The sequence below is a fragment of the Rhinatrema bivittatum genome, chromosome 12 (genome assembly GCF_901001135.1).
Source record: "Rhinatrema bivittatum chromosome 12, aRhiBiv1.1, whole genome shotgun sequence".
Lineage (NCBI taxonomy): Eukaryota > Metazoa > Chordata > Amphibia > Gymnophiona > Rhinatrematidae > Rhinatrema > Rhinatrema bivittatum.
In genome coordinates this window covers 79,305,169-79,329,650 of record NC_042626.1, presented here as the reverse complement: position 1 = coordinate 79,329,650, position 24,482 = coordinate 79,305,169, and the positions used below count along the sequence as shown (strand labels likewise).

General features: G+C 46.0%; 1 protein-coding gene across 1 annotated transcript in view; it reads left to right on the top strand.

The window, feature by feature from the left end:
• ARHGAP23 (Rho GTPase activating protein 23) overlaps positions 1-24,482 on the top strand; it is a 389,525-nt gene that overhangs the window by 7,311 nt on the left and 357,732 nt on the right. The window contains 1 exon segment of the mRNA XM_029573609.1: positions 19,333-19,482. Within this exon segment, the coding sequence (XP_029429469.1) occupies positions 19,333-19,482 (150 nt within the window).

Here is a 24,482-nt window from a genome sequence, read left to right as displayed (position 1 = left end):
AAACTGCTCGATCGTCCCTGGATTTGACCCTACACACTCTAATTTCTCTAGGATTTCTCGTCAATTACGAAAAATCCTTTTTAGTCCCATCTCAAACCTTGTCCTTCATTGGGGCAGACTTGGACACCTTACAGGCAAAAGCCTTTCTACCTCAATAACGAGTGCAAACCCTCGTGTCTCTCGCCCACCAGTTGCAGTCTCAGTATACGGCAACAGCTCAGCAATTCCTTGTCCTTCTCGGACACATGGCGTCCTCAGTCCATCTCACACTGATGGCCCGCCTGGCCATGAGAGTCATGCATTGGACTCTGAGGTCACAATGGATTCAAGCGACTCAGCCTCTGTCAACCATTGTCCACATCACCGATGCAGTCCGTCTGTCTCTCGCCTGGTGGAAATATCAGAACAATCTCCTCCAGGGACTGCCTTTTCATCTACCAGATCCTCAACTCATTCTCACCACCGATGCTTCCAACCTCAGCTGGGGAGCTCATGTGAACGATCTACAGACACAAGGATCTTGGTCTCCAGAGGAAGCCAAACACCAGATAAATTTCCTGGAGCTTCGAGCAATGCGATATGCTCTCAGAGCTATTCAGGATTGCCTATCAAATCACGTCATCCTGATCCAGACGGACAATCAGGTGGCCATGTGGTACATCAACAAACAGGGAGGCACAGGCTCCTTCCTTCTGTGTCAGGAAGCTGGGCAGATTTGGGCGGAAGCGCTCTCCCGCTCGATGTACCTCAGGGCCACCTACTTGCCGGAAGTACACAATGTCTTGGCAGACAAACTGAGTCGTATCTTCCAACCGCACGAGTGGTCGCTCAATCCCTCAGTAGCGACTTCTCTTTTCCAGCAATGGGGTTATCCCCAAATAGACCTCTTTGCGTCCCCTCAGAAACACAAAGTGGACAATTACTGTTCCCTCATTCGGAGCGAGCGCTCTCAGCCCAGAGATGCATTCTCCCTCTCGTGGGCAGCCGGTCTGCTCTATGCATTCCCTCCACTTCCTCTTCTCTTGAGGACTCTCATGAAGCTCCGTCACGACAAGGGAACCATAATCCTGATAGCACCTCACTGGCCACGCCAAGTGTGGTTTCCCATACTCCAGGATCTCTCCATCTGCAGGCACATTCCCTTGGGAACACACCCGCTTCTGATCACTCAGAACGACGGATGTCTACGCCATCCCAATCTTCAGGCCTTGTCCCTGACGGCATGGATGTTGAAAGGTTAATCCTTCAACCACTTAACCTTTCAGATTCGGTTTCTCGTGTCCTGATTGCTTCACGGAAGCCTTCCACAAGAAAGTCTTATTCCTATAAATGGAAAAGGTGTACATCATGGTGTTCTTCGCAATCCCTTGATCCCTTTTCCTGTCCAATCCCAAGGTTTTTGGACTATCTCCGGCATTTATCAGAATCAGGTCTAAAGACCTCTTCCATCAGAATGCATGTCAGTGTGGTAGCCGACTTCCATAAAGGTGTAGGGGATGTCCCTATATCAGTACAACCCCTTGTAACACGTTTTCTTAAAGGCTTACTCCATATTAGGCCACCTTTACGTCCTCCGGCCCCTTCTTGGGACCTTAATCTGGTTCTCGGGCGGCTCATGAAACCACCCTTCGAACCTATTCACCCCTGTGACCTAAAATATCTCACATTTCCTTTTGGCTATCACTTCAGCTCGCAGGGTTAGTGAGTTACAGGCCCTAGTTACCTATCTGCCATACACTAAACTCCTGCAGGACCGGGCGGTACTCCGCACTCACCCTAAGTTTTTTCCTTGTGAGACTGGAAAATTGGGCATCCAAATGGCAGATGAAATTTAATGTGGATAAGTGCAGGGTGATGCATATAGGGAAAAATAACCTATGCTATAATTACACAATGTTGGGTTCCATATTAGGTGCTACAACCCAAGAAAGAGATCTAGGTGTCATAGTGGATAACACATTGAAATCATCGGTACAGTGTGCTGCGGCAGTCAAAAAAGCAAACAGAATGTTGGGAATTATTAGAAAGGGAATGATGAATAAAACGGAAAATGTCATAATGCCTCTGTATCGCTCCATGGTGAGACCACACCTTGAATACTGTGTACAGTTCTGGTCGCCGCATCTCAAAAAAGATATAATTGCGATGGAGAAGGTACAGAGAAGGGCTACCAAAATGATAAGGGGAATGGAACAACTCCCCTATGAGGAAAGACTAAAGAGGTTAGGACTTTTCAGCTTGGAGAAGAAACGACTGAGGGGGGATATGATAGAGGTGTTTAAAATCATGAGAGGTCTAGAACGGGTAGATGTGAATCGGTTATTTACTCTTTCGGATAGTAGAAAGGCTAGGGGGCACTCCATGAAGTTAGCATGGGGCACATTTAAAACTAATCGGAGAAAGTTCTTTTTTACTCAACGCACAATTAAACTCTGGAATTTGTTGCCAGAGGATGTGGTTAGTGCAGTTAGTATAGCTGTGTTTAAAAAAGGATTGGATAAGTTCTTGGAGGAGAAGTCCATTACCTGCTATTAAGTTCACTTAGAGAATAGCCACTGCCATTAGCAATGGTAACATGGAATAGACTTAGTTTTTGGGTACTTGCCAGGTTCTTATGGCCTGGATTGGCCACTGTTGGAAACAGGATGCTGGGCTTGATGGACCCTTGGTCTGGCCCAGTATGGCATTTTCTTATGTTTTTATGCCTAAGGTAGTTTCGGAGTTTCACATTAATCAATCCATCATACTACCTATCTTCTTTCCCAGGCCCCACTCCAACCCAGGGGAACAGGCTCTGCATACCCTTGACTGTAAACAGGCTTTAGCGTTCTACCTAGACCGTACAGTTGCCCACAGGAAGAGCACTCAGTTATTCGTCTCTTTCCATCCCAACAAATTAGGGCAACCTGTGGGTAAGCAGACTCTCTCCTGGTTGGCGGACTGCATATCTTTTTGCTATCAGCAAGCAGGCATTCCTTTCAAGACCGTGTTAAAGCACACTCTGTGAGGGCCATGGTGACTTCAGTAGCACACCTACGATCGGTGCCGTTTCCTGACATTTGCAAGGCTGCCACCTGGAGTTCTCTCCACACTTTCGTAGCCCACTATTGCTTGGACAAAGCCGGAAGACAGGATTCCATCTTCGGCCAATCTGTCCTGCGTAACCTATTTCCAACGTGACGTACCAACACCCTTCCGCCTGCCCGGTGGGGTTCAGGATGCCCTCTACCAAATTCCACCCCAGTTGTTGTGCCTGTTGCACGCCGTTGGGTACATTTGGTGCATGTTCGGACATCCTCAGCTCGGTACTCACTCATATGTGAGGACTACCATCCTGCTTGTCCTGTGAGAAAGCAAGTGTTGCTTACCTGTAACAGGTGGTCTCACAGGACAGCAGGATGTTAGTCCTCACGAAACCCACCTGCCGCCCTGCGGTGTTGGGTTCGTAACGTTTTCTTGTTTTAATTTTTCGGCACTGCCTGTAGCTATCAAATAAGACTGAAGGGGGACCCCTGCTGGCTGCAGGGTTAGTGCATGCTGGGCATGCCCAGTAGGGGCCAGTCAAAGTTCTGGAAACTTTGACAGAAGTTTTCCGTGATTGGGCTCCATCCTGATGATGTCACCCATATGTGAGGACTAACATCCTGCTGTCCTGTGAGAACACCTGTTACAGGTAAGCAACACTTGCTTTCCCTTTCAATCTGAGGTAAGCGATATTGGCATTATTATTGATTCTGCCCTGTGTTTCAAACCACAAACAAGAGTGGTAGTGAAATCTGGGTATTTTAAGCGAGGATGGCAAGACTCTTTACCTTCTCCTTGTTTCTGATTTATGTCCATATTGGACTATTGTAATTCGATCTATATAGGCTTGCAGAAACGCCAATAAAGAGCCTTACAGGCAGTTCAAAATTCTGTAACTTGTTTGCTCATAGGCCATTCTAAGTTTGAACATGTTACACCTTGCTTGATGGATTTATATTGGCTGCCTGTTATTATGTGAGTCCAGTTCAAAATGTTATTGCTGGTGTTCAAGGTTATGAAGGAAGATTTTACACGAGTACATGTATTTTGTACTATGGATAAGTCACTTTTGATTATACCTCATTTAAGGAGACCCATTTGCAAGCTACATATACAAAAGCATTTTCTGTGCTTGCTCCTATATTGTGGAATTTGCCACCTTTTTGCATTAAGGGCTAAACCTGAGGTGCTGTAATTTAGAAAGCATTTAAAAAATACACATTCGTTTTCACTTTTACCTTTATGAGCTGGTCAACAAATTTGATTGTGAGACTGAATTGTTATGAATATATTTTATTATATTGAATGTATTTTCATTTGCAATTTTAGTGTATGTATTTGCTAGTATGTCATATTTTATTGCTGTTTTGTTATCTGCCTTAGAACCAGTGGCGTAGCCATGGGTGGGCCGGGATAGGCCGTGGCTCACCCAGTTTGCACTTAGGCTTACCCACTTAGAGTTACCTGGTGCCTGAGAAGAGAGGCAGGCAGGGCTCGAGGCCTGACCTGACCTTTGCAGGGCCATTGCGAAGCTCACCCCATGTGGCCTGAGGCCAGACCTGACCTTCACAGGGCCATCGCGGAACTCATCCTCCGTGGCCTGAGAGGACAGGCCTGATAGTTGCATGGCCGTTGTGGGAGCTCATCCCATGTGGCCTGAGAAGAGAAGCTACTTGCTAACTTCATGGAGTGCTCCCTATTCCTTATATTTGAAAGAGTAAATAACCGAGTCACATTTGCCCATTCTAGTCCTCTTGTGATTTTGTAGACCTCTATCATATCCCCCTTCAGCTGTCTTTTCTTCAAGCTGAACAGCCCCTAACCTCTTTAGCCTTTTCTCATAGGGGAGCCGTTCCATCCCCTTTATCATTTTGGTCACCCTTTCTGAACCTTTTCCAGTGCAAATATATCTTTTTTGAGATGTGGTGACCAGAATTGCACACAGCATTCAAGATGTGGTCTGACCATGGAGCAATATAGTGGTACTATGACATTCTCCATTTTATTCACCATTCCTTTTGTAATAATTCCTAGGATTGTAGTTGCGTTTTTGAGCCAGAGATTTCAATGTATTGCCCACTATGACGCTCAGATCTTTTTCCTGGGTGGTAACTCCTAATATGAAACCTAACATTGTGTAACTACAACATGGATTATTTTTCCCTATATGCATCACCCTGCATTTGTCCACATTAAGATTCATCTACCATTTGGAAGCCCAGTCGACCAGTCTCGCAAGGTCTTGGAATTTATCACAATCTGCTTGTGATTTAATAACTCTAAATCATTTTCTGTCAATTGCAAATTTGATCACCTCACTCGTCGTTCCCTTTCCAGATCATTTATAAATATATTAAAAAGCATTGGTCCAAGTACAGATCCCTGAGGCACTCCACTGTTTACCCTTTTCCACTGAGAAAACTGACCATTTAATCCTACTCTCTTTTTCCTGTCTCTTAACCAGTTTGCAGTCCAGAAAAGTACTTCTCACAGGACAAGCAGGATGGTTGTCCTCACAAATGGGTGACATCGAGGATGGAGCCCACCACGGAAAACTTCTGTCAAAGTTTAAACAGAACTTTGACTGGCCCCTACTGGGCATGCCCAGCAAGGCACTGACCCTGCAGCCAGCAGGGGTCTCCCTTCAGTCTTCTTTTTTCCGCGCAGCAGTTGCCACGCGGTGAAAGGAGCTCTCTTACCACGTTCCTGACAGGAATTCGGTATTTTTCTTTCCGAAGAAAATTTGCCCCTCAGGGGTCTCCCTTCGACAAATTTTTGTCACCTCCGCGGAAACCGGTAAGTTTTTTGCCTTTTTTCTTCGACTACCGTCGAATTTGGCCCTCGAGGCCTGTTGGCAATTACCGAGCCCGCGACTAAATTTGGCCTTAAGCCATGGCGACGGGGTTCCGTCGATGCCTGGATTGTACCCGGACTATGTCAATCACAGACCCCCATAGGGTTTGTGTTTTGTGTTTGGGTAGTGAGCATGATGTCCTGACTTGCACCAAATGTGCCCTAATGACACCTAAGGGTCGCAAAGCCAGGATGGAGAAGATGGGGCTCCTCTTCCATGTACCCACCCCAACGCCATCGATAGCATCGACGTCATCGGAACCGGCACCGTCGAAGTTGCACCACTATCGTCAACCCTCCGGTGACCGTCCACCATCGATGACTTCTCGGCCGTCGACTCCTGTCCCCTCCCCGGATGGGCGAGGAGACCGGAAGGACAAGCATCGCCATCGACGGCACAAGTCTCGGCCTGTCGAGGATCCACAGTCATCGACCTCTGAACAGGCCGAACCACTGACTAAGAGGCCTCGATCAGACTTGGCACCGTCCACGTCTCGTTCGCAGGCATCGAGGAAACCCTCACCCTCTCGGGGTGTGGGAGCCGTGATCCCACCGGTTACGGTGGTCCCTCCGGCTCTGCCTCAGCCTCCCTCTCCCGTCGAGCCGGGTATTGTTACCCCTGGTCTCCGGGCTGAACTGGACCGGCTGGTCCAGGAGGCCATCGAGAAAGCGATGCAAAGATTCCAACCTCCATTGGCACCGTCTCCGGCACCGATTCCGGCACCGCCACCGGCATCGACCCCGGCACCGACTCCGCCACCGAGGAAGGAACCGACCACCGAACCTTTGGTGGAAGCGCTGGCACCGCTACTACAACGTATGGAGGCACTTGTACATGCCCTTCCATCGATGATTCCAGTAGCACCGACAGCGCCATCGTCTCCGACTGGATTTTCATCGGCGGGAGAAACACCGTTCCTGATTCCCCCTTCCGGGGTGGTCCCATCGGTGCCTTCTCGTATATCTCCACCGATTTATCCTTTGGCTCCATCGGTTCCAAGACCGGCACCGACTCCATCGGCAGCACCGAAACCCTCGATGCCGTTCCCAGTACCGATTGTACCACCGGTTCCTCCAAGGTTTCCTTCGATGCCTTCGGATCCTCAACCAGGTCCATCGGGGCTTCAACCCCCAAGTGATCCCTATGATACCTGGGGTGATGATACATCTTCTGACACAGATTTACCATCACCGCCTTCTCCTACAGAGAGTAGAAAAAGATCTCCTCCAGAGGATCTCTCCTTTATTAATTTTGTAAAGGAGATGTCCGAAATTGTACCTTTTCAGCTGCAATCTGAGACCGATGACAGACACCAGATGATGGAACTGCTTCAATTTTTGGATGCTCCAAAAATCATCGCTTCCATCCCCATTCACCAGGTGTTTCTCGATCTCTTAAAGAAAAACTGGGAATCTCCTTCATCTGTATCACCAGTTAACAAGAAGGCTGACTCCACATACCTCGTCCAGTCAGCACCAGGCTTTCAAAAGCCTCAACTGGATCATCGCTCTGTTGTGGTTGAGTCCGCACAAAGAAAGGCCAAGCGTCTAAAGCCACACTCCTCCACTCCGCCGGTCAAGGACAATAAATTCCTGGACAGTGTGGGACGGAAAGTGTACCATGGAGCTATGCTGATTTCTCGCATAGCCTCATATCAACTCTACATGACGCAATATAACAGAGCCATCCTTAAACAGATGCAAGATTTTGCTGACACATTACCTGACCAATACCAGCCACAGCTTCAGGCCCTTCTTAACAAAGGGTTTGAAGCAGGGAAGCACGAGATCAGAACGGCTTATCACATCTTTGATGCCTCCACAAAGGTTTCAGCTACTGCCATTTCGGCCAGACGTTGGGCTTGGTTAAAATCATCCAACCTTCGCCCAGAGGTCCAGGATCGTTTAGCGGATTTACCCTGCTTAGGGGACAATTTGTTTGGAGAACAAATTCAGCAAATTGTAGCTGAATTAAAAGATCACCACGAGACGTTAAAACAACTTTCTTCTGTTCAGTCTGAGGTTTCCTCCAAACAACCACTTAAGAAGGACTCTAAGAAGTCGTTCTTTCGGCCACGCCGTTACTACCCTCCATCGGCCAGGCCTCGTCCAGCTCGATCCTCTACTAGGCCTCAGCCGCGTCAGCCTAGGAAACAAAGGCCTACTGTAGCCCCTCCTCCTGGGCCTGCAGCTGGCCTTTGACTCCCCTGTAGGGAACACATGCCAAACCCCTCTTCCAGACATTCCTGTAGGAGGTCGACTGTACCATTTTCTACAACCTTGGTTGCAGATCACCTCAGATCAGTGGGTGCTAACAATTATCGCACAGGGTTACCACCTCAACTTCATAACTCTTCCGGCAGACTCCCCGCCTCTTCAAGCGTGGAGTCTATCCACCCATTTGGCTCAATTACAACAGGAAGTATCTCTTCTTCTGCAATCAAATGCTATAGAACCCGTTCCTCCCTCTCAACGAGGCAAGGGATTCTATTCCAGATACTTCCTAATACCAAAGAAATCAGGGGGACTACGTCCCATTTTGGACCTTCGAGCCCTCAACAAATACCTTCAAAAAGAGAAGTTCAAAATGGTAACCCTAGGCGCGCTGCTCCCTCTGCTACAAAGAGGGGATTGGCTGTGCTCTCTCGACCTCAAGGACGCTTATACCCACATTGCGATCACACAATCCCATCGCAAATATCTGCGGTTTCTAGTAGGCCACGACCATTATCAATACCGTGTCCTACCTTTCGGTCTGGCTTCTGCCCCACAAGTCTTTACCAAATGTCTCGTAGTGGTAGCAGCATTCCTAAGGAAGGAAGGTGTCCACGTCTACCCCTACCTGGACGATTGGCTAATCAGGGCCTCCACCCAACAGATAGCTCAATCCTCCCTAAAATTGACAATTCAAACTCTCCTTTCCTTAGGGTTTCTTGTCAATTACGAGAAATCTTGCTTAGTCCCATCTCAAACCTTATCCTTCATTGGGGCAGACTTGGACACCTTACAGGCAAAGGCTTACCTTCCTCTTCAGAGGGTCCACACCCTAATATCCCTGGCTCGCCAGCTCCAGTCTCAGAACACTGCCACGGCTCGCCAGTTCCTCATTCTCCTAGGACACATGGCATCCTCGGTTCAAGTCACTCCCATGACCCGACTAGCCATGAGAGTAACACAATGGACTCTACGACACCAATGGATTCAAGCTTTTCAGCCTCTGTCCTCCATAGTCACAGTCACGCAAGCGCTGCGCCTATCCTTAACCTGGTGGACGACTCAGGTCAACCTCCTTCAGGGCTTACCTTTTCTTCCACCGGATCCGCAAGTAATCCTAAGCACCGACGCTTCTCACATCGGTTGGGGAGCCCATGTGGACGACTTTCAAACCCAAGGGTTATGGTCCAAAGAGGAAGCCGAACACCAGATCAATTTCCTGGAACTTCGAGCAATCCGCTATGCGCTCCGAACTTTCAAAGATCATCTATTTCATCAGATAATCTTAATCCAGACGGACAACCAAGTGGCCATGTGGTACATAAACAAGCAGGGAGGCACAGGCTCCTTCCTTCTGTGTCAGGAAGCTGCGCAGATCTGGGCGGAAGCCCTCTCCCACTCCATGTACCTCAGGGCCACTTACCTGCCGGGAGTAGACAATGTATTGGCAGACCAGCTGAGCCGTGTCTTCCAACCACACGAGTGGTCACTCGATCCTCTGGTAGCGACCTCTCTGTTTCACAAGTGGGGTTCTCCCCGCATAGACCTCTTTGCGTCCCCTCAGAACCACAAAGTGGACGATTACTGCTCTCTCATTCGGAGCCAGCACTCTCGGCCGAGAGATGCATTCTCCCTCAAGTGGACAACCGGTCTGCTCTATGCATTCCCTCCACTCCCTCTTGTGTCAAAGACTCTCGTGAAGCTACGCCAGGACGGAGGAACCATGATCCTGATAGCACCTTACTGGCCACGCCAAGTATGGTTTCCAATACTCCAGGATCTCTCCATCCGCAGGCACATTCCTCTGGGACAGGACCCGCATCTGCTCACTCAAAACGACGGATGCCTCCTCCATCCCAACCTCCAAGCCTGGTCCCTGACGGCATGGATGTTGAAAGGTTAGTCCTTCAACCATTTAACCTTTCAGATTCCGTTTCTCGGGTCCTGATAGCTTCACGAAAGCCTTCCACAAGAAAGTCTTACTCGTACAAATGGAAAAGGTACACATCATGGTGCACTTCTCAGTCCCTTGATCCCCTTTCCTGTCCAATCTCCAAATTCTTGGACTATTTATGGCATCTCTCTGAATCAGGTCTTAAAACCTCTTCTATCAGAATGCATGTCAGTGCGGTAGCCGCCTTCCATAAGGGTATTGGGGGTAATCCTATTTCAGTACAACACCTAGTAACACGCTTTCTTAAGGGCTTACTCCATCTAAAGCCACCCTTGCGTCCTCCGGCCCCATCCTGGGACCTTAACCTGGTTCTTGGTCGTCTAATGAAACCTCCTTTCGAACCTCTGCACTCCTGTGACTTGAAATATCTCACTTGGAAAGTGTTATTCCTTTTGGCTGTTACTTCAGCTCGCAGGGTTAGTGAATTACAGGCCCTAGTTACCTATCCGCCTTACACTAAGCTCCTGCAGGACCGGGCGGTACTCCGCACTCACCCTAAATTTTTACCTAAGGTAGTTTCGGAGTTTCATATCAATCAATCTATCGTACTACCTATCTTTTTTCCCAGGCCCCACTCCAACTCTGGAGAGCAGACCCTGCATACCCTAGACTGTAAACGGGCTCTAGCTTTTTACCTAGACCGTACAGTTTCTCACAGGAAGAGCACTCAATTATTCGTCTCTTTCCATCCTAACAAGTTAGGACAACCTGTGGGTAAGCAGGCTCTTTCTTCCTGGTTGGCGGACTGCATTTCTTTTTGCTATGAGCAAGCTGGCATTCCTTTTCAAGACCGTGTTAAAGCACACTCTGTGAGGGCCATGGCGACGTCAGTGGCACACCTTCGATCGGTGCCGCTTCCTGACATCTGCAAAGCTGCGACCTGGAGTTCTCTCCATACCTTTGCAGCCCACTATTGTTTGGACAAGGCTGGAAGACAGGACTCCATCTTCGGCCAGTCTGTCTTGCGTAACCTTTTTCCAACCTGATGTACCAACACCCTTCCACCTACCCGGTAGGGTGCGGATGCCCTTTCCCAAATTTCTCCTCAGTTGTTGTGCCTGCTGCACACCGTTGGGTACATTTGGTGCAAGTCGGGACATCTTCAGCTCGGTACTCACCCATTTGTGAGGACAACCATCCTGCTTGTCCTGTGAGAAAGCAAATGTTGCTTACCTGATGTAACAGGTGTTCTCACAGGACAGCAGGATGTTAGTCCTCACGAAACCCGCCCGCCTCCCCGCGGTGTTGGGTTCGTTTTATTTTTACTTTCTAGGCACTGCCTGTAGCTTGAAAATCAGACTGAAGGGAGACCCCTGCTGGCTGCAGGGTCAGTGCCTTGCTGGGCATGCCCAGTAGGGGCCAGTCAAAGTTCTGTTTAAACTTTGACAGAAGTTTTCCGTGGTGGGCTCCATCCTCGATGTCACCCATTTGTGAGGACTAACATCCTGCTGTCCTGTGAGAACACCTGTTACATCAGGTAAGCAACATTTGCTATCACCTCTTATTCCATGACTTTTTAGTTTTCTTAGGAATCTCTCATGGGGCATTTTGTCAGACACCTTCTGAAAATCCAAATACATTAAATTTACTGGTTGACCTTTATCCACATGTTTATTAACCCCTTCAAAATACTGTAGCAGATTTGTGAGGCAAGAATTCATTTAGACATTTTACATACTGTTGTTCCATATCAAGATCACAACGGTTTACAGAAGTAACATTCATAAATAGAAATCAGCATATATTGACGGTTTACAGTGGTAGCATTCATAAACAGAAATTAACATATATCAATTGAAATGTTCCGATACAAATTAAAACAGTTTACCTTAGATATGAGACATAGGGCAAATAGTACAGGAAAATAATATAACAACTATTCCATAATAATCAGAACATAGTAAATCATGTTTCATATTGTTTATCCTCTATGCTTCTAGACCCATGAGCTCTTGTCATTCTTCATATTGAAATTCCTACACTCTCTCGTTACATATTATTCCTCATGCTTCAACTTAATATCTCTCATTCTTCATGATACTGTAGTCCTCTTACAATCTGATGTTTTTAAGTTAGGTTATATGCATTTTTGAATAGCCATGTTTTTAGTTCACGTTTAAATCTCTTTCTATCTGGTATCAAATGTAACATCTCTGTAGTTAGTTCCAAAGCTCTGGACCGGCTATAGAAAACACATGATCTCTTACTTGGGTTAAATGTGTACTCCGTATTGTAGAAACAGTCAGTAGTCCTTTATTTTGAGATCTTAGTGCTCGCTTAGGTGTGCATAGAAACATAGAAACATAGAAATGACGGCAGAAGAAGACCAAACGGCCCATCCAGTCTGCCCAGCAAGCTTCACATTTTTTTCTCATACTTATCTGTTTCTCTTAGCTCTTTGGTTCTATTTCTCTTCCACCCCCACCATTAATGTAGAGAGCAGTGATGGAGCTGCAACCAAGTGAAATATCAAGCTTGATTAGTTAGGGGTAGTAGGGGTAGTAACCGCCGCAATAAGCAAGCTACACCCATGTTTATTTGTTTTACCCAGACTGTGTTATTCAGCCCTTATTGGTTGTTTTTCTTCTCCCCTGCCGTTGAAGCAGGGAGCTATGCTGGATATGCGTGTAGTATCAGTTTTTCTTCTCCCCTGCCGTTGAAGCAGAGAGCTATGCTGGATATGCGTGAAGTATCAGTTTTTCTTCTCCCCTGCGGTTGAAGCAGGATATGCATTGAAAGTGAAGTATCAGGCTTATTTGGTTTGGGGTAGTAACCGCCGTAACAAGCCAGCTACTCCCCGCTTTGTGAGTGCGAATCCTTTTTTCTTCTCCCCTGCCGTTGAAGCAGAGAGCTATGCTGGATATGCGTGAAGTATCAGTTTTTCTTCTCCCCTGCCGTTGAAGCAGAGAGCTATGCGTGAAGTATCAGTTTTTCTTCTCCCCTGCCGTTGAAGCAGAGAGCTATGCTGGATATGCATTGAAAGTGAAGTATCAGGCTTATTTGGTTTGGGGTAGTAACCGCCGTAACAAGCCAGCTACTCCCCACTTTGTGAGTGCGAATCCTTTTTTCCACATTTCCTCTTGCTGTTGTAGCTTAGAGTGATGTTGGAGTCACAGTAACCATGTGTATGTTTATTGAATAAGGGTATTATCTCCAGGCAGTAGCCGTCATTCTGGCGAGCCACCCACTCTTTATTGACGGCCTCTTGATTTTATGGATCCACAGTGTTTATCCCACGCCCCTTTGAAGTCCTTCACAGTTCTGGTCTTCACCACTTCCTTCGGAAGGGCATTCCAGGCATCCACCACCCTCTCCGTGAAGAAATACTTCCTGACATTGGTTCTGAATCTTCCTCCCTGGAGCTTCAAATCGTGACCCCTGGTTCTGCTGATTTTTTTCCTATGGAAAAGGTTTGTCGTTGTCATTGGATCATTAAAACCTTTCAAGTATCTGAAAGTCTGTATCATATCACCTCTGCTCCTCCTTTCCTCCAGGGTGTACATATTTAGATTCTTCAATCTCTCCTCATAAGTCATTTGATGAAGACCTTCCACCTTTTTGGTCACCCTTCTCTGGACCGCCTCCATCTTGTCTCTGTCTCTTCGGAGATACGGTCTCCAGAACTGAACACAATACTCCAGGTGAGGTCTCACCAAGGACCTGTACAAGGGGATAATCACTTCCCTTTTCTTACTCGATATTCCTCTCTCTATGCAGCCCAGCATTCTTCTGGCTTTAGCTATCGCCTTGTCACATTGTTTCGCCGACTTCAGATCATTAGACACCATCACCCCAAGGTCTCTCTCCTGCTCCGTGCACATCAGCCTTTCTCCCCCCATCGAATACAGTTCATTCGGATTTCCACTCCCCATATGCATGACTTTGCACTTCTTGGCATTGAATGTCAGCTGCCATGTCTTCGACCACTCTTCCATCTTCCTTAAATCCCGTCTCATTCTCTCCACTCCTTCCAGCGTGTCCACTCTGTTGCAGATCTTAGTGTCATCCGCAAAAAGACATACCTTACCTTCTATCCCTTCCGCAATGTCGCTCACAAAGATATTGAAAAGGACCGGTCCCAACACCGATCCCTGCGGTACACCGCTTAAAACCGCTCTCTCTTCAGAGAGAGTTCCATTTACCATCACACATTGTCTTCTGTCCGTCAACCAGTTTGCAATCCAGGCCACCACCTCGGCACTCACTCCTAAGCTTCTCATTTTATTCACCAGTCTCCTGTGCGGGACAGTGTCAAAAGCTTTGCTGAAATCCAAGTAGATGACATCGAGTGCTCTTCCTCGATCCAATTCCTTGGTTACCCAGTCAAAAAAGTCAATCAGATTTGTCTGACAGGATCTTCCAATGGTGAATCCATGCTGCCTCTGGTCCAGCAATTCTCCCGACTGTAGATAGTTCACTATTCTCTCTTTCAACAGTGACTCCATTACTTTTCCCACCACTGAAGTGAGGCTAACCGGTCTGTAGTTACCAGCCTCTTCTCTGTTCCCACTCTTGTGAAGCGGGACCACCACCGCTCTCCTCCAATCATTCGGCACCACTCCCGTTTCTAGGGATCTATTGAATAGGTCACACAGCGGACCTGCCAGCACATCTCTGAGCTCCCTCAGTATTCTGGGATGAACTTCATCAGGCCCCATGGCTTTGTCCACTTTCAGTTTCACCAGCTCTTCCCATACATTTTCTACTGTAAATGGAGTTACATCTACTCCATTCCCCTCCAGTTTCTTGTTAACTAGTGTCGGTCCTTCTCCAGGGTCCTCTTTAGTGAACACAGAACTGAAGTATTCATTTAATATTTCTGCCATTTCTTCGTCTCTCTCCACGCATTGATCCTTTCCACCTTTCAATTTCACTATACCATTTTGAACTTTTCTCTTTTCACTGATATATCTGAAAAATGTTTTGTTACCACTCTTTACCTCTTTGGCAATCCTCTCTTCCGCTTGACTTTTTGCCATCTTGATTAATTTCTTCGTCTCCCTCAGTTCTACCAGATATTCTTCTTTGTGTTCCTCCTTTTGGGATCTTTTATATTTCTTGAATGCTGTTCTTTTAGCCTTTATTTTGTCAGCCACCTCCTTTGAGAACCAGATAGGTTTCATTTTTCTTTTGCTTTTCTTTACTTTTCTAACATATAGATTAGTTGCCTTGGTGATTGCTCCTTTTAGATTGGTCCACTGTTGATCCACATCTCTCTCGTTTTCCCAGCCTTTTAGTTCTTCCTCCAGGTACTTCCCCATTTCATCAAAGTCTGTGTTTTTGAACATCAAAACTTGGGTTTTTGTGCTTCTTTTCCGTGTCCTTTTTGTGATATTAAACCATACCGTTTGATGATCACTGGTGCTGAGGTGGGCACCCACCTGGACGTCTGAGACATTATCTCCATTAGTGAGCACTAAGTCGAGTATAGCTCCTTCTCTCGTGGGTTCCATTACCATTTGTTTGAATAAAGCTACTTGCAGGGCATCTACTATTTCTCTACTATTTTTAGATTCTGCAGATGGGATTCTCCAGTCTACATCTGGCATATTAAAGTCTCCAACGATCACCACTTCTCCTTTCTTTGCTATCCTGTGGATGTCTTCAATCAGATCTCTGTCCAGCTCTTCCTTTTGGTTTGGAGGCCTGTAAACCACTCCAATAAAAATGGATGCCCCATCTTTTTTTAAGTCTGCCCATAGTGCTTCTTCTTTGCCCCATCTTCCTTGCAGCTCAGATGCTTGGATATTGTTTCTGACATATAGAGCCACTCCTCCCCCTTTCCTATCCTCTCTGTCCTTCCTTAACAAGTTATAGCCTGGTATTGCCGTATCCCAGTCATGATATTCCGTAAACCATGTTTCCGTGACAGCAACAATGTCCAAGTCCGCCTCCACCATTAGGGCTTGCAGCTCTGGGATTTTATTACCCAAACTACGAGCATTTGTGCTCATAGCTTTCCAGCTTTCTTTGCTCAGGTTACTGCTGTTCCTGGACTCCTTTTGTGACCTATTTAGTTGAGGTTTGTTATCCACTTTTCTCTTTGCATTTGTGCAAGGGAAGATATTAATGCCTCTGATGACAGAATCATCCATCACTGTGAGCTTTTTCCTTTGGTTTCTGATTTGGAATTTCTGTATGCATTGGGTTTTTTCTCTCTTTTCCGATAACATTTCAATCTTTTTCTCAAGGACTTCTTCAGAATTTAATACAGAGAAGGCATTTTGTACTTGTTGCACTTGATACAGTGTGTGTCTACGGAACACAGGTCTTATTCTACCAGAGCCCACTGAAATACTTTTAAAGTTCCTTAATGGCCTGTGTGAGTGGTGGGATAGAGTTGTGGGTTGCACAGCTTTCAATAATGGGTGTCTGTGGGTTACAGGTCTTATCCTACCTGAGCCCACGGTAAATCTCTTTTTTCTTGAGTTTTGGTTATTCAGTGGTAAGTGGAAATTATTTCCTGAATAATGTACCGTGGCTGAGACTCTCTTTATTGAAGCTAATTCAGCTTTAAAGTCATCCAGCTCCTTTTCCAAGGTAGAGAGTTTTGAACAAAAGGGGCAAGCCTTAAGTTTCCATATGATTACCCTCAATATAAAGGCTCCACAGCAGTTGCATTGAATAGTACTCATTTAGGTAAGTTATTTGATTGGTGCACCTAAGGAATAATCAATTTACTAATTTATCTGGTTGCCTATTATGAAGTTAGGATGACTACATTAGAAATACAAACCTAGGGGTGGGAGGGAGTTAAACAGTTTATACCTAGGTCAAGCTGGGTAGGGCAAGACACTTTCTGAAAGTTTACTTGTCCTTTAGCTAGTAAAAGGATCCCACAGCACTTATATCCCAATTTGTAACAGATTATATAACAGTTATACAATTAGAGGGATACTGGGAATTTTTTTCTTTTTTTTTGTGGCTTTTTTGAATCTTACAACAATCTAATATCAAGAAACATAGTGTTATGACTCTGTACATACCATCGCAGCATGGAGCCGCTGAAGTTCTTTGCAGCAGGAGCTGCAGTCAGCTGTTCCTCTCTTCACCGCAGCAGGGAGCCGCAGACTTTGGGACTTCTATGTGGCCGGAGCCACCGCCGATGCCATCTTCACTTCGCGGCCCGGAGGCTGCAGTCCCCGAGCTTTCCTGGCGGCTGGAGCTGCCCCCGGTACTTCTTGCAGCGGCAGGAGCCACTGCTGATGTTGGGTCCTGCCCCTCGGCCCTGCTCGGCTTCTCTGCGATGTCAGCGGCAGCATGGCAGCTCTCCATGGTTCTGACTTCCTCTTCCTGTTTCCTCCTAAGGCGCGGGCCGCGCTTCCTTCATAGATTTAAAGGGCCATGGCAGGAAATGCCATGGGCCCCACTTGGACTCCTCTCAGGGCGTCTCCTGATCATCAGCCCTATATAAGGGCTCAGCTTCCAGTCCGTAGTTGCCTTTGCAAGGAGTTAGTTCCTTTCCTGGACTTCTTGTCTTCGCTCCTGCTGGTATTTCCCGTTCTTTGAGGGATCTCTCATTGTTCTTCATGTTCCTGGTCTCTTCCTGATGTTTCATGGTCTTCCTGATGTTCCTTCCTGATGCCTCATCTCCGCTTCTGCTTCCTGGACCCTTGGTTCCTCATCGCTACCTTCTCTGGCATATCACTTCATGTCTCGTCACCTCGTGGCATGGGCCTGCCTTCTTGTTTTGCAGCACTAGTCTCCAGAGGGTCTTCTTCACTTGAAGCCAAGTCTCGTCTTGGCTCCCTACCCTATGCTCGAAGCCAAGTCTTGTCTTGGTCCCTTACCCTGGAATTTGTCTCGGCCCTCGGATGTTCTGGTGGCTGCTCCGTCCATGCCTAAGACTCTGACTGAACATGTGCCATTTCAGTGTGGTCTGTGACCAGCCATGGGCGGCTGTGTAGGGCGCATCTTGGTACAGGCTTCTACTGAATCTTCGCCATGTTCCGGCTTCAATTACCACGTATTCGTCTGGAGTCCACTTCGCTCTCAAGCATGGTCCGTGACCAGCCCATGGGGTCCACCTGTTTCGGTGGGCTGTGTAGGGCGTGCTGCATGGCTGCCTCAAACCAGTACTTGTTCCTAAACCTTGATCCTGAGTCTTCGTGCTCAAGCTTCTCGTCTGAGTCTTCACATCCCAAGCTTCTCGTCTGAGTCTGCACGCCCCAAGCCTCCTGTCTCAGTCTTCATGTTCCAGAGCCTTCGTCTGCCCTCGTCTCCTGTCCGGCCTGCTGCCATTGCCGTTTCCAGCGGCAGGTCCGAAATGGCTTGGAGTAGTCGGAGGACCATTCAGAGACCAACCAAGTCTGGTTGGTCTCACTGAGGTATGCAGGTCGACAGGGTCCTAGGCTTGGTCTCGACCCAGACACGGATCTGTCTCACCAGCCTCGGTGTTCCCCGGAGCTCCTCTCTGGGTTCACCGAGGTTCAAGGGCACACATTTCTTATTCTCGCGCAGCAGCTGCTCATGGCATCTCTTGTTACATCTAGCCAAAGCCTGCGTGCGCATAACAGATTGCGAAGGCCTCCTAAGGCCCCCCTTCTGTAACATATAGTTGTAATGTCATGCCAATCAAACAAGTATTACTGGAATGAATGATTTTGAATATTAACGTTAATACTTTGTAATAGATTCGAGATTGTACTGGCAGTTAGTGCAGTGAAATCAGCAAGGGTTAATGTGATCAAATTTCCTAGTTCCTATTAAAAGTCTAGCTGAGGCATTTTGTAATAATTGTAATGGTTTTAAGAGACATGCGGGAAGAACAAGAAATAGAGAGTTATAGTAGTAGTATAGTAGTAGTTTGAGAAAATAAGAATTTGCAGTACAGTACGAAAGTTCTTGAAAGTTAATAAAGGTTTCAACCGATGTAATATACGCAACTTGGCGTAACGTGTATTAACTAATTTATTGATGTGCTTTTTCATAGTAAGATTTTCATCTAACTGGATACCTAAATCCCGTACTTGATTTGATGGAGTAATTTGAAAAGTACCCAAGTCTAGAACTGGTGGTTTAACTGTAGGATAATTTCTACTTAACCAAATGATTTCAGTCTTATTAGGGTTTAGTATGCCATTAAACCATGTCTATCTATATGTTCTTTGATTTTGTTCTTTAGAATAGTTTCCACGGTTTTTTCCAGTACTGAAGTCAGACTCACTGGTCTATATCCAATGGAGTCTAGGGTGTGTGTGTGGTGGGGGGGGGGGGGGGGGAGTACCCTATGGTGTGTAATGATCTTGTTTCTGGCTTGATGCCCACCTTGCTTTTTCTGTCTTCAGCAGACAGATGGGGGCTCCCCACCTGGGCAGCTGTTCTCCTGGGTGGGGCCGAAAACACTGCACCTGAGGAAGAATCCCCAGGGCTTTGGATTTACATTGAGACATTTCATCGTGTACCCACCGGAGTCGGCAGTGCAGGCTGGCCTGAAGGTAAGATCAAGCCTCTTGAGTCTGAGGTTGTGCTGCTTGGAGCTGGAGAGATGATGGAGAGGATAGAGGGATGGGATTGTACTAGTGGGTGATGCTGGGGATAGAAGGCTGGCATTGCCTTGGCAGGGGCTGCTGGGGTCTGGGATTATGCTGATGGGTGTTGCTGGTAGCAAAGGACTGGGACTGCCAACAGTAATTGGGGTTATGCTGGCAGGTGCTGCTGAGGGGCAGAGAGCTGAGTTTGTGCCAACAGGTGCTACTGGAGGGGCAGAGGGCTGGGGCTGTGCCGGTAGATGCTGCTTGAGGCTGTAGTTTTGTGGATGGAATGAAATAATGGAGCCAAGTTTTCCCCTGAATAATACTGCAAGGAACATTTTACCTGGGGTTGGGGGAATATTGCACTTAACAACCTCTTGGTGAGGTCATTTGAGGTATCTTGCATATGTGATCTTTTGTGATACCTTTCTAATCATGACTGCTCCCATGGGGTTGGAAAATGTAGGGGTGCCAGTGGATGTTTGTGTGCAAGGCCCAGGTGAATGTTTCTGCTCTTTAGTTTACTCATTTAATCTAAAGCAGTGCCTTTCATTTAACCCTGTGCAATCCACACTGGAAAGATTGGCATCTATTAAAAGGATATGGTACTTTATTGTAGTTTGTGTCCAAACTGGGGAGGGAAACAAAGCTTGAAATAAACCTTATTTTCTGCTTTGGGCGCCAGAACAAAGAGGAAAGCTGGGGAGCAGCGGGAATATGTAGAGGTCCCTTCCCCAGCCTGTTATTTGCCTGATACACTAACACCACACTAGAAAATGCTGCTTCTTGGTGTGGAGTAGATAGCAAACACAGGTGTATGCTCGTTCTCCTCTTTTTACATGAAATGACTAGGTTTGCACAGGCATGTGCTGTTTGCTCCAACCCCTTCTGTTATTCCCTTGATCACTGTTTTGCTTTTTTTGTGCAATGGCAGCTTCCCTGGACAATGAAGAAATTGTACTTTATGGCTGAAGCATTATCTATGAGTCTTTCCTATGACTGCCATGCTTCACCCCACCTCTCCCATAGTACTCCTCCCCCTCCTCCAGCACATATTTCTGTCCTCCTTTCTCTTCCTAGAAAACATCTCTTCATCACTTTAGGAGCATCAGGTCCCTGCAGTCTTTCTTGCTGCTTCTTTCAGGGAAGTAGAGAAAAATGTGCTGGGATGTTGTATTTGTGTGTTTGTGTAGGGAGAAAGAGATTGAGGAGAGTACTGGGGGAACAGAATGGGGGCTGTCCCCCGCTGGAAGCTCCCTCACCCTCCCTACGGCTGCTGCTTTGGTATTGAGCAGTGAGTTGGGTTCAGAATGTTCCTGGAGGTTGTCTCCTCATTTATTAATTTAAAAAATGTATCAATCACAACACTCCAAAGCTTGTGGCAGCTTACAATAAAACATATGTAATCTAAACATATAAATATTAAACAATCGTAAAGGAAAACACACAAAATCAAACCATATTGTAAAATGGCAGAATGAAGGAAAATGTTATGCATGGCTTCTGTTTGCTTTTCATTCTTGGGGGGGGAGGGGGGGGGGAGTCATAGGTAATTTTGTAGAAAGAAGGCATAAGTTGGGGACAGTGTCAGCCTTCATCTTCCACTCCAGCTGCAGTGGGAAAAAGGTTCTAGTTCCGGGGTGCTGGAGGAAAGTCCCATTGAAGCTACCTTGAAGAGCAGGACCTGTCCTGTACAGGAATCTCTGGGGATATCATTGCTGTTCCTTGCCCTTTTCTGCAGTCTCTGGAAATCAGCTCTTTACAGCAGTGCTGCTGGAGACACTTTCTCAAGAAAGTTCTATGCTGTCATTCTCTGACTGCCGGTGCCTCACAGCTGATTAATTTCTGTAACTCAATTCACTGCTGGTTGACAATGTTTAATTGGGCCTACCACAGAAGTATCTGGATGTGGTGGTGTCCATAGGCTTGGGTCATGTCTGAAGACAAGATCTTCATGATCTTGAAAGTTCATGGAAAGCCACATCTTTGGATACCGAAGATGGTCAACTAACAGGTGTTAATCTGGAAAGAATCAAGGTTTCTTTAGGGCTAATACAGCTACTTGAGCTCTCAGTTTTTTAACAGATCTTCAAGCTGATGGTGACTAGCAGTGTTTGTCCTTATGGAACAGGAGCAGGAAGCTTCAGCACATCATCATGTTCACTTCTTAGAAGATGTTAATATGGTGTTTCATACATGTTCTGCTTTTTGAGCCAATCAGAAGTGTTCTTAAAATTCAAGCATGTATGTGAATAGCAATATAGTGAATGGCAGCAGATAAAGACCAAAATATCCCTGCCAGTTTGTCTACCTGAGACATTGGGTAGATGCTCATATGAGTTTCCACATACAATCCAACTCTAACTTCTCCTTCTCCCCATAACTTTTACCTAACCTCTCAACCCTTTTCCTGCCACTGCCCTCCATATCCACCCCTACATTGAACAAAATCTGTTACAGTGATAGCTTCTACCATCTCTGCTAGTAAGATTTATTTATTTTATTTATTATTTATTTAACATTTCTTTTATACCGATATCCGTTCGCACATCGTATCGGTTCACAGTGAACAAAAAACCATTGGGCAGTGCCCGTACATATAACATATAACAGATAACATAATATAATATGATGAACTAGGCAACATATAAATAAATTTTTGGGAGGAGCCCTTACATATAACAGGCATCAATGGGTAGATGCTATGGAATATAACTATAACTGTATACATGAAAGTGCAAAGTACAAAATCATCAGACATAAAGGCGTTCATACCAAGATATCAGTATAACATTCATAGGGGGGTTTTATGTAATAGGGGGTGAGATGGAGTAGGCTTGCTGAAAGAGCCATGTTTTAAGTTTCTTTTTGAAAGTGGGGGTATAGGTCTCTATGCGGATATTATGGGGCAGTGAGTTCCATATGGTGGGGCCGGCAAGAGAAAAGGCTCTGTTAATAGTGGAGGAGAGTTTAAAAGATTTAATAGATTGGGCACGGAGTGTTCCTTGGAGAGCTGGGCGTGTAGGTCTCTTGGAGGTACGAGGTAAGAGGGGGGGGGTTAAGCCAGTTGAGGTTGGAATTTACTAGACTCTTATGTATGATCGAGAGTGTTTTATAAAGAATTCGTGACTGTATAGGGAGCCAGTGTAGTTCAATAAGTGTGGGGGTGATGTGATCTCTTTTCTTTGTGTTTGACAATATCCAAGCGGTGGCATTTTGTAGGAGTTGAAGTGGCTTAGTGTGTGTTGCAGGAATGCCAAGTAAGAGCGCATTACAATAGTCAATCTTCGATAAAATAATAGCTTGGAGGACTGTACGGAAATCATTGAAGTGTAGTAGGGGTCTGAGTTTCTTTATTGTTTGGAGTTTAAAATAGCAGTCTTTTATGATGGATTTGATGAATGGTTTAAATGAGAGGTGATTATCAATAATAACTCCTAAGTTGCGAGTGTGCGATGGGAAGTTGGTAGCTGAGTAAGCAGGAGGGATGTCTGGGATCGGTTGCCTATTAAATATGATTAATAGCTCAGTCTTGTTGGAATTAAGAGCTAGGTGCATGTCCTTTAGGAGTTGGTTGATAGAGGAAAGACAGGATTCCCAGCTGTGTAAAGCAGTTTGGATGGTGTCAGAGAAAGGGAAGATGATTTGCACATCGTCAGCATAAATAAAATGCTTGATGTGCAGGTTAGTGAGAAGCGTGGTAAGGGGAAGCATGTATATATTAAATAGCGTGGTTGAGAGTGAGGAACCTTGGGGTACACCTTGGGGAAGACTGATGGGATCAGATTCATTGTTGTCCATTGTGACAGTGAAAGTGCGATTTTGGAGATAAGATTGAATCCAGTCAATGGCCTTGCCAGTGATCCCAATATTTCTGAGTATGTTATTTATTTATTTATTTTTATTTTTGGTTTTTATATACCGATCTTGAGTAGGACATCGTGATTGACTGTGTCAAACGCAGCCGAGATGTCAAGTAATGCAATAAGGTAGGAGGATCTAGAGTCGGTTCCTTTGATAAGGGTATCGTGCAGGATGTTTCAAACTTTGCTTCTTGCAAGATCAATATTTAAGGTAGCACCCAGGCCCCACTCCATGTTAAAATCCAGCCTTCTTGCTGAAGTTTGGATTTAATATAGTTCTTTATTACAGAGTCCCCCAGCTTTGAGGCCTAATGACATTTTACCACTGCTGTTTAGGATTGTTACTGCAGCCTTCTAGGAAACACGATGCAATTCTAATGATGCTTTTGGGCTATAACCACTGCTTCATGCAAGTTACCCCAGTACCTTCTAGGAAATATAATGTAGTACCAATGCTGTTTTTGAGCTGTTCACCCATTGCTTCACTCCCATCATATTGTCATGAGGCATCCTCTGTGTATATAACTATGGATGGCCTATATGAATGTATATTTATACACATGCATATATATTTGTTTTTTTTCTGTCAAAAAACAGCCTGAATTAGCTATAACACATTGGTGATGTCATCTTGTGGCACCGAATGGACTTGTCTCTCCTAATTAGTAGAACTTTGAGCCTTGTGAGTTGCCTCATTTTTTGTCCGAGCACCGCATGGATGTGTACTCCATCTCTCCATCTTAGTTTTACGTTATCTCTTAAAATCTTAAATTTTTTTCTTCTTTTCTTGCCTTGCTGCCTCAGTGGTTCCACAACAGTACTTTTCAGTACTACTTACAAAAATAAAAAGACAAGCAATCAAGAAGATCGCTAGACCCTCCTTGCTCCGAGGTATCTGGCAAGAAGAAGGGCCCCTGAGCAGGTTCAAAAGTTGTGTATGTGGTAAGATCATGTCCATCATGCCCTTGACAAACGGCCCTCCAGTACTATCCTACAACAAAAATTATCAACCCTAACTGTAGAAACAGAAAACCATGGTACACACCTGATCTCAGGAATCTCAAAATCCAACTCAGGACAGCTGAGAGGTTATGGCGCAAA